General features: G+C 58.2%; 1 protein-coding gene across 1 annotated transcript; it reads left to right on the forward strand.

Moving 5' to 3' along the window:
- The first annotated feature begins 252 nt into the window (after positions 1 to 252).
- Positions 253 to 4,248, forward strand: ALPP (alkaline phosphatase, placental). The gene is made up of 11 exons (XM_054258044.2): positions 253 to 325; positions 408 to 524; positions 629 to 744; positions 938 to 1,112; positions 1,188 to 1,360; positions 1,598 to 1,732; positions 1,816 to 1,888; positions 2,019 to 2,153; positions 2,237 to 2,428; positions 2,646 to 2,762; positions 2,887 to 4,248. Exons 1-11 carry the CDS (start codon positions 253 to 255, stop codon positions 3,183 to 3,185), a joined length of 1,605 nt encoding a protein of 534 aa, XP_054114019.2. The 3' UTR covers positions 3,186 to 4,248.
- Positions 4,249 to 10,855: the final 6,607 nt, after the last annotated feature.

Here is a 10,855-nt window from a genome sequence, read left to right on the forward strand (position 1 = left end):
CACCCCACCCTTCCCTGGGGGACACCTGGCCCCGCCCTGAGCTGCCTGTTTCAGGACCCCAGCCCAGCCCAGCCACACCCTGCCACTCCCTTCAGACAGTGTAGCTTCAATTAAGAGGCTGGGAAGGGTCAAGGTGGCAACAAGGGGAGAGGCTGGGACAGATCTCCCAGATTTAAACCCAGGCAGCCTGGAGTGCAGCTGCTACTCCATACCTGGTATTCCCGCCTCACCACTCTCCTGCTCCCTCCAGACATGCAGGGACCCTGGGTGCTGCTGCTGCTGCTGCTGGGCCTGAGGCTACAGCTCTCCCTGGGTGTCATCCCAGGTGATGAGGCTCCCCTCGTTGCCCCTACACACGGGGCACCCCCAGCCCAGGCTGACCTGATCTTTGCTCTCCCCTTGGCCAGTTGAGGAGGAGAACCCGGCCTTCTGGAACCGTCAGGCAGCCGAGGCCCTGGATGCTGCCAAGAAGCTGCAGCCCGCACAGACAGCCGCCAAGAACCTCATCCTCTTCCTGGGCGATGGTAAGTGAGCCAGGCTGTCCAGCCCTCACGGCCCCAGCACCCGGACTGTTGGTGGTTCCAGGACAGCCCTGGGGCCCAAGCCTCACACATTTCTGCTCCTTCAGGGATGGGGGTGTCTACGGTGACAGCCGCCAGGATCCTAAAGGGGCAGAAGAAGGGCAAACCGGGGCCTGAGACACCCCTGGCCATGGACCGCTTCCCATACGTGGCTCTGTCCAAGGTGAGGGCTGGCCCACCTCGGAGTCCTCCAAGCAGAGAAGAGGAATCCTGGCTATGGAGGGCGGGAGGAGGGAGGGACCCTAGACTGCTGGGGCTGGAGTAAGAGCTGGAGGCAGCTGCAATCCCAGAGGACAGAGATCATGGTCTGGGTCTGGTGCCTGCCCCAGAGAAGAGCCCAGAGTCTCTGTCCCCAGACATACAGTGTAGACAAGCATGTGCCAGACAGCGCAGCCACAGCCACGGCCTACCTGTGCGGGGTCAAGGGCAACTTCCAGACCATCGGCCTGAGCGCAGCCGCCCGCTTTAACCAGTGCAACACGACCCGCGGCAACGAGGTCGTCTCCGTGATGAACCGGGCCAAGAAGGCAGGTGAGCTGGGGCCACTGCGGGGTCAGGGCCGGGTCACAGACCTGTGTTGGGTATCCTGACCTCTGTCACCCTCAGGTAAGTCAGTGGGAGTGGTGACCACCACACGGGTGCAGCACGCCTCGCCAGCCGGTACCTACGCACACACGGTGAACCGCAACTGGTACTCAGACTCCAACATGCCTTTCTCTGTCCGCCGGGAGGGCTGCCGGGACATCGCCACGCAGCTCGTCTCCAACATGGACATTGACGTGAGACCCCAAGGCCAAGATCTGGGACTGGGCAGACAGTAGCAGGGGGCACCAGCTGAGACCCAGGCAACCAACAGCCTGATTGGGCCAGCAGGGTCTGGAGGTTGGAGACGTAGAAGGTCCAACCCTGGCGAGACCCTTCCCACAGCCCTGGGGAGGGGAGCCAGGGTCTGTGCATGAGGAGGGGGCACAGGGCTAGGCAGTCCCCAAACCGACCTGCCCCATCCTCTTCCCCAGGTGATCCTAGGCGGAGGCCGAAAGTACATGTTTCGAATGGGGACCCCAGACCCTGAGTACCCCCATAACTACAGCCATGACGGGATCAGGCTGGACGGGAAGAACCTGGTGCAGGAATGGCTGGCGAAGCACCAGGTGATGGGGGCTGGTGGGTGCGGGGTCACAGCAGGGGTGTAGGGCTCGGGGCTGTGGGCTGAGGCCTGGCTGTGTGCCTGCAGGGTGCCCGGTACGTGTGGAACCGCACTGAGCTCATGCAGGCTTCCCTGGACCTGTCTGTGACCCACCTCATGGGTAATGACCCCCTTCCTGCCCTGGCACCCCTCAAATGGCTTAAGATAGCACCTTCTGAGCCTGTGTGCAGGTCTGCCAGCACCCTCCCACCCCCAGCCTCCCAGTCACCACGGGATCCCTTGTCCCACAGGTCTCTTTGAGCCCGAAGACATGAAATATGAGATCCACCGAGACTCCACACGAGACCCCTCCCTGATGGAGATGATGGAGGCCGCCCTACGCCTGCTGAGCAGGAACCCCCGAGGATTCTTCCTCTTTGTCGAGGGTGTGTGATGGCCCCTGGCCAGTGGGAGCAGGAGGTTGGAGCAGGGCAGGTTCAAGCACCACCCGCCTCTGGCCTTCCTGCAGGTGGTCGCATCGACCATGGTCATCATGAAAGCAGGGCTTACCGGGCACTGACTGAGACGATCATGTTTGACGACACCATTGAGAGGGCGGGCCAGCTCACCAGCGAGGAGGACACGCTGACCCTCGTCACCGCCGACCACTCCCACGTCTTCTCCTTTGGTGGCTACCCGCTGCGAGGGAGCTCTGTCTACGGTAGGCTTGGGGAGAAAGGCAGGTGCTGCCCCATAAATTTTGTGGGTGAAATCTGAGCGTCAGTTTCCTCCTCTGTCAAATAGAGGCAATGCTGGCACCTGCCCTGTAGGGTCTCAGGGACTAAGCTCCGGACCAGGCAAAAGGTGGCGGTGCCTAGAACATGGGAGGCACTTCCACAGCTGTGTTCAGCTCAACCACGGGACCCCTCTCTCTGCAGGGCTGGCCCCCGGCGAGGCCCGGGACGGGAAGGCCTACACGGCTCTCCTATATGGAAACGGTCCCGGCTACGTGCTCAAAGACGGTGCCCGGCCGGATGTTACCGAGAGCCAGAGCGGTGAGTGCTGCGGGGTGGCCCTCTCAGGGGGACTAGGGCGCCAAGGATGGGGGACTGGCAGGAAGGACTCTCCTCCTGTCTGCCTGGAACTGAACCCTCCTACCGGAACTGAACCCTCCTACAGGGAGCCCCGAGTACCGGCAGCAGTCAGCAGTGCTCCTAGACGAAGAGACCCACGCAGGCGAGGACGTGGCGGTGCTCGCGCGCGGCCCGCAGGCGCACCTGGTGCATGGCGTGCAGGAGCAGAGCTTCATAGCGCACGTCTTGGCCTTCGCCGCCTGCCTGGAGCCCTACGAGGACTGCGACCTGGCGCCCCCTGCGGGCACCACCGACGCTGCGCACCCGGGGCCGGCCGCGGTCCCAGGTTCACTTCCCCTGCTGGCTGGGATCCTGCTGCTGCTGGGGGCGGCCGCTGCTCCCTGAGTGCCCTGTCCCTGGGGCTCCTGCCTCCCCATCCCGGAGTTCTGTTCCCCACCTCCAGTGGTCCTGCCAGGCCTCCATTCTGAGCTGTCCCCCCTGGAGTCCCCACACAGATGCCTAGCCATGGAACCTTCACCTCCCCGTGCCCCCTGGGGACTGAGCCCCACACCAAACCTGCCCTTTGGCTTCTCCCAGACTCCCTGCCCCAACCCCAGGGACTAAGGGTTGTGTCCTGAGGCTGCCTGCACCCCAGGAAAGGAAGGGGCTCAGGCCATCCAGCCCCCACCTACAGCCCAATGAGTACCAGGCAGGCTCTGCTCTCTTCCTGGGGAAAAGAAGCACCCAGGCCCCGAACCTCGCTGATCTCTGCTTCAGTCCTTGAATCACCTGTGGGACTTGAGAACTTTGAGCATCAGGATGCCTGGAGAAGCGTGGCTTCCTGCCACCCTGCCGGTCAAGGAGGCTGCTGGGGTGGAGGTCCCCAGGGGGATTTTGACACAGTCCTCGGCTGCCCCCACTGGGCTAATACCACACCCCTGCACCCCTCCAAGGGACCCCAAATCACAACTGCTCAGATGTTTCCCACCCCAAATGCCCATTTCAGCACCCAACTGAGATCCAAGGAGATCCTGAGAAGATCTGGGTGCAGGGCAGCAGCCCAGAGCCCAAGGTCCCTCTGCAGCGCAGGTCTCTGGACACTGGGCATAGATTTCTCAACAAGGAAGACTCCCCTGCCTCCCGGGGGGCTCTGTTCTCCTCCGAGGCAAAGCAATAATAAAAGGAAGTGTTTGTAATCCCAGCACTTCATGAGGCCGAGGCGGGCAGATCACCAGGTCAGGAGATCGACACCATCCTGGATAACATGGTGAAACCACATCTCTACCAAAAACACAAAAAATTATCCAGGCGTGGTGGCACATGCCTGTAGTCCCAGCTACTTGGGAGGCCAAGGCAGGAGAAGCACTTGAACCCAGGCAGCAAAGGTTGCAGTGAGCTGAGGCTGTGCCACTGCACTCCAGCCTGGGCAACAGCGTGAGACTCCATCTCAAAATAAATAATAAATAAAAGGAAGTGTTAGACAATGTAATGCCAGTACTACTTCCTAGGAGAAAAATCATGAGTGCCTGTGGGCACAATGTCTGGAGGGGTGGACAACGCAGCCAGGAGGGGCTGCTGAGGAGCAGACGGTTGAGCAAGAGACCTGCACAGAGTGGGGCTTGAGCAAGGCGGCACAGCAGTGCCAAGGCCCTGAGGCGGTGCCAGCAGGTGCTCTGGGAGGCCAAGGAATGGATCAGAGGGTGGGGTGGGTAGAGGGGTCAAAGGGTGGGAGGTATGGGGGGGGTTGTGAAGTCTGAGTAGTGGGGTGTGGTTGGAGGTCTTTGAGGGGGCTGTGACCCGCCCTGGCTGGGAAATGAGCACTCTGGCTGCTGCCAGAAGCAGGGTCTGGTCGTGGGAGAACGGGGTGGCGGCAGGCCCCGGTAGAGCTGGGGAAGGAGCAGGCTCTGGTGTTTCTGACTTCCCTCCTAATGCATTCTGGAGCACCCATCCCAGCACAGCCGTACTTAGTGAGTCCTGCACCCGCCCCAAGAGAACACTGAAAAGATTTTTATTTGAGGCAGACTCTCATTCTGTTGACCAGGCTGGAGGGCAATGGTGTGGTCTCAGCTCACTGCAACCTCCACGTTCCAGGTTCAAGTGATTCTCCTGCTTCAGCCTCCCAAGTAGCTGGGATTACAGGCGCATGCCACCACAGCTGGCTAGTTTTTGTATTTTTAGTAGAGACAGGGTTTCACCATGTTAGCCAGGCACGTCTCCAATTCCTACCTCGGGTGATCTGCCCAACTTGGCCTCCCAAAGTGCTGGGATTACAGGTGTGCGCCATCGTGCCCAACCGAAAAGAATTAAAGGTGAAATCAAGCACATTTTCCAGCAAATTTTACACTATCACAAAAATACAAAAATTAGCCAAGCCTGGTTGCCCGTGCCTGTGGTCCCAGCTACTCAGGAGATTGTGGTGGGAGGATCACCTGAGGTCAGGAGTTTGAGATCAGCCTGGCCCACATGGTGAAACCAAAATCGTTCTAAACTAAAACATGGTCTCTACTAAAACTACAAAAATTAGTCAGCCATGGTGGTGGGCACCCAGCTACTTGGGAGGCGGAGGCAGGAGAATCACTGGAACCCAGGAGATTGCAGTGAGCCAAGATTATGCCAAACTCTGCAGCATGACTGAATATTTCCTTGCTTATGAAAATTGATTTAACATTGTAAAACATCTATTTGCCAGGCACAGTGGCTCATTGCCTGCAATCTCAGAAGTTTGGCAGGAAGAGGAGGTAGGATGACGAGTCCAGGAGTTCAAGAACAGCCTGGGCAACATAGTGAGACCCCATCTCTACAAAAACAACTGAGCCCAGGGAGGTGGAGGCTGCAGTGAAACAAGATTGTGCCACCACACTCCAGCCTGGGCAACACAGCAAGACCCTGTCTGAATATATATATAAGGACCTGGCTCTCTCAGGACAGTTTTTTTTTTTTTTTCAATTCTAGGTTTTAGTGGCTGTCACAAAATCACGGGAGGTGATCAGAAGGTAGACACCTTTACCTGGCCTTACTACATCATCATACCCATTGCTACGTTCCACCCACCACATTTGCAAAGGTTCTGGTAAAATCCAGCTGGTGGATTTCTGTCTTCCCAGCTGTCATGTGGTTAGGAAGTCCCTCTTTCTAACAAATGGGGAGGAGCTGCATGTTCACGTGTATGTTTTTATGGGCGCTCATACCCACGGATGTCTATATTCTAAAAATGGAGACGTTTTAAAAACAGATTATTCTGGCTGGGCATGGTGGCTCAGGCCTGTAATCCCAGCCCTTTGCGAAGCCGAAGCAGGCGGATCACTTGAGGTCATGAATTTGAGGCCAGCCTGGCCAACATAGTGAAACCCCCATTTTTACTAAAAATAGGAAAATCAGCCAGGTGTGGTGAGGTGCCTGTAATCCCAGCTAGCTGGGATTACAGGCTTAGACAAGAGAATCACTTGAACCCGGGAGGTGGAGCTTGCAGTGAGCTGAGATCGCACGATTGCACTGCACTCCAGCCTGGTGACAACAAGAACACTCCGTCTCAAAAAAACAAAACAAAACAAAAACCAGATTATTCTGAAACGAGATCATTCTGTTCTCAAGCTTCCTTTTCCTGTGTCGGCATGCGTGTTTATGAGTCCAACACGTTGTTGACCCCAAAATCAAGTGTCAAAATATTTTCAAACTTCTGCTAAAAAATATACGCTTTCCTTAGCATGAGTTTGTTTTCGTTTTGAGACAGAATTTTGCTCTTGTCACACAGGCTGGAGTGCAATGGTGCGATCTCGGCTCACTGCAACCTTCGTCTCCCGGGTTCAAGGGATTCTCCTGCCTCCGCCTCCTGAGTAGCTGGGATAACAGGCTGGCGCCACCACGCCCAGCTAATTTTTTGGTATTTTTAGTACAAAAGTTGATGAGCCGACCTTCTCCACGGGTAATTTCAAAGGGGTCACCACCACAGCTTTTAGCTGCAGTGAACCCGGAGAATGAAGTACTCAGACAACTGCAGCTGAGCGGGGTGGAGAGGGGCTCTGGCCCCAAAATCCGTCCGCCAAGTATTTATTGAGAGGGCTTGTTAAAGTACAAACACCCACCAGATGGCTTTTGGCAGTCGGGTCATGAGGCGCAGAAGGCCTTGTGAAAGCACTCAGACCACATTCTTAGGAGGCTGTTTTCAGCGCTCATCACACATTCTACTCCTCGTCCGGTTTTCAGGGCCAGGAGTTACAGTCTCACGCACAAACAACAGACACACAGTGCCTCAGTATCTTTCCATGCCTCGACTTCAGATGCCTTGTACATAAGCTTGAATACATAGTCGTGCGCCGCCCCCGGCCTCACTGCCTGCCAGAGGGCTGGGAAATGGCTGCTCAACACCGCAATTACCCCAGGGAAATAAATGACTTACGCCTTCCTCCCCCGCTCTGCCGCTGTGCGCTCCCCCCCACCCCCCGCTTTCCCTTCCTCCTGTCTCTTGCACTCTCCTCCGGCGCGCAGAGACCCCCGGGCAAGGCCCCTGCGCCCCAGGTCCGTGGCCGCTGGCGGGGCGCTGGGGTGGGGGGGGGCGCACGCACGCGGATGACGTAGCGCGAAACCCATCGCCCAGGGAGACCGTGAGCTAGAAGAGCGCGGCGGCGCTGTCCACGCCCGGCACTTTTTACAACAGCCGGTTGAGGTCCCATCGTTCCGCGACCCCCAGGTGCTCCACCGTGCCGCCCAGGTCCCAGCCCCCCGCAGTCCTCGATGACCCCCAGCATGGGCCGCGGGTTCGGTCGCTGGAGGTCGCGCAGGTCGAGGCAGTCAGCGGAGGAAGGCGCTCTCCTAACTCTGGGCGGCGCTCCTAGTTCTGCTTGTAGTTGGCCGCGATGGTGCCATAGGTGAGCTTGTCCTCGTGGCGCCGCAGCCAGCCGCCGCAGGCGAACGAGTAGAAGTCCTGGCAGGGGTCGATGCAGGCGTCCAGGTCAGCGTCCAGTAAGCGAGCGGCGCGAGCGAAGGCCGTGCGCTCCAGGCAACCCTCGGGACAGGCGCCGCCGCCCGCCGCGAACGGTCCCAGGTGCTTGAGCGCCAGCATTGTCGCCATGATCGCGCAGAGGCCTGCGGCGAACACTAGCCCCGACAGCAGACACACCTTGCGCAGGTTCCGGCGCTGCAGCCCGACCTGGGGCAGGTGATGCTCAGCCCTGGGAAAAGTCTGAGGGCAGGGAGGTCCGGCGCCTCAACGGCTCAAGTACTTGACCTCCTATTACTCGTCGTAGTGCGCCGTCAGCGAATGCGAGGGCTCCGTGGCGCCAAGGCCACCCAGGTGCCGCCCTGGGCCACCTGGGCTACGGGATGCGCGTGGCCGCCGGCCTCCTCGTGGGCCTCTGCATGGCCCCGGGGCCGCAGCTGCGGGAAAAGCAGTCAGGCTCAGAAGGCGCCGCACCACGACGGGGCTCCTGGGCACCGCAAGGAGAGACGCAGGCCTGGGTGCAGAGGCCCCAGCCGCGGGCCTGATTCACTGCGGATACCGGGGACAAGGAGAGCTCGGCGGCGCCACCACCCCCGCGTACACAGTGGAGTCTTCTTCCCCGTCCCCCTCCCTGCACAAACGTGCGGGTCGCTGGATTGAGCGGGCTCTTATGGGAAGCGGGAGGCGTCGGGCACGGGGCCTGGCACTTAGTGGGCCTTCACTGAAAGGCCGTCCCTCTTCCCTTCGCCTTTCTTGTCCACGACCTGTCCCAGCCAAGGCCGGGTGGGGTTGGGGAAGGCACGGAGGCTGGAATGAGTTTGTGTGGTCAGGGGGGCGTCCTGTGCGGCACTTTCAGCTCTCTGCGCTGGACCCAGACAGACGCTCCACAAAGCGTCCAAACTTTGTCCTTCAGGAAGTGCGCAGGATCGACGACTTCAACCCGGCTCGCTGGCTCTTTCTGCTCGGTGGGCCGACGGCCCACCTGTCCCTTCCCCAAGGGCCAGCGCCAACGCCCCAGGTCTCGGACACACAACCCACTCCCTGTACCGCCCTGATGGAGATCCCGAGACCGGCTCCGCGCCCCGTCCCCCACTCCCCTCCTGTGTCCGAGACTCGAGCCACTCCTGGCTTCAAAGGTTCTCCCCAGAACCCAAACGTGAAGTTTCACCTCCCGTGGGGCGCAAGCTGTTCGGATGAGCCCCGAGTCCAGGAGCCGCGCGGTGCAGTTCCCGGGGCCGGAGAGGTGAGCCCGGGAGCCGCAGCCTACATTACGCAGAAGCCGGGAGGCTCCGCGCAGCTGCCGCGATGGAGGCGACCTCTGCAGGGATTCGGCACCGTTTACCCTGCAGGTGCGCACCTGAGCAGGACCGAGCCTAGCAGGTCCGCTAGGAGCCTGAGCCTGAGCAGAGTTGCGCCAGCGTCTGCTGTCTCCCAGCGCCCGCCGCCTTCTCTGCCGCCGCGCAACCGGTCCAGCCTCGTTCTGGGACTAGTGAGGGCAGCGGGTCCTCCTGGGAGGGGTCTCTTCGGATCCCACGTCCCCACTCTGAGCTGCGCACCAGCCGGGTAGAAAGGGGCTGGAGCTACGCAGCTGTGGGCTGTCTTGGCCCAGCCCACAGCCTGGAGCACCGCCCAGGGAGGACTCTTTCTAAAGCATGATGGAGCGCCTGGGCAGCCTCACAGCGCCTGCGCAGAGCGCACCTTCACCAGAGAGTTTGCTGGTCTTCCTGGGAATCCCCCCACTCCTCCGTCCAGGCCCGGGGGCGTCTGGGTTTCTGATTGGCCTCATCCCCTTCCCCCAGCCCCTGATCCAGGGAGAGCAACGGAGAGCCCTGCCAGAAGCAGGCCTGGGGATGCCAGCGCAGCTCCCATGGTACCAATGCACAGTTGACCAGAGCACAGCAGTTTTCTTTTCTTTTTCTTTTTTTTTTTTTTTTGCTTTTTAGCACAGCAGTTTTGACCTATGGGAGGTGACTTGGGTTAAGCCTCTGAATGCACAGTTCTGGTCATGCTGCACAGACTGCCAATAAAGAGGGGTCTGAAATCCAACTCCTTGGCTCCCCTGCAGTGTCTCCAAAAGGGAAGCCAAGGCTGTGGGTGAGTGGGTGATGCCAGTGGTCCAGGCCCCAGTTCCACCTTGCACATAGGCCTTCCTAAACTTTCACCAAAAAAATACTTCTGCAAGGACATCTGCCCAGCAACCACCTATCCAGCCTCAGACTGCTGCCACTCATGTCCTTGATTATTGTAGCCAAGGATAAATATCTCAAAGCAAACCTGTGATCCTCCTCTTTCCTTAAAACCTTTGTCTTCCTTCACCTCCCTAAATCCGCACATAGTTTCCTATGGCCTGCTTATTCCCATTGCAATACCTATTCCCAAAGAAAGTTCATTTTATTTAGAGTCTTCCTGTATCCATCACATAGTGGTGCCAGAAGTGGGACCGAAGTGAATGCATCTTGGATGAATAAGTATCTCCTGGAATTGAATGCAGTGCTGACTGAGCCCTCTGCAGATTGCCTTTGGAGGATTTGCTTTTCTGTTCTGGTGAATCTTCCTCGAATACTCAGACTTCCTCCCTTTGGTCAGTTCCTTTTTACTTTATCCTGGATCTGATTTGATTATAAGGCTCCCTTAAACAAAGGACCTTACATCCCTCCTGGGAGTAAAAATGTTGGCTTCCTTCCTTCCTTCCTTCCTTCCTTCCTTCCTTCCTTCCTTCCTTCCTTCCTTCCTTTTCTTTGCTTTTGGCAAACACTTTCTAGTGTAAAGGTGTCCTTCAGGTTTGAGGACTCTGGTTTCTACAGAATTTATCTTCTGTCCATGAGGCAAGCCTTTTCTGGTGAACTCACCTTCGGCTCTGCATACTTGGCTGATCATTTTGCTTATGTGCACACCTTGGTTGAAATGTGAGCACTCTGATTCTGGTTTGAGTTGGGTTTGGTTTCCCAGGTCCTTAAATGATTTGGCTCATTTTTTTTTTTCTTGCTTGTTTCTGAACATCATCTGATCATATCACAGCAAAAACAAACATAAATAGTTCAGTGCCATAGGAGTGTTACACACACACGCGCGCGTGTGCACGCACACACACGGAGGGTCAGCCCCTCGAGGTGGCTCTCGCCTGTAATCCCTGCATGTT

Source organism: Callithrix jacchus, chromosome 6 (genome assembly GCF_049354715.1).
Source record: "Callithrix jacchus isolate 240 chromosome 6, calJac240_pri, whole genome shotgun sequence".
Lineage (NCBI taxonomy): Eukaryota > Metazoa > Chordata > Mammalia > Primates > Cebidae > Callithrix > Callithrix jacchus.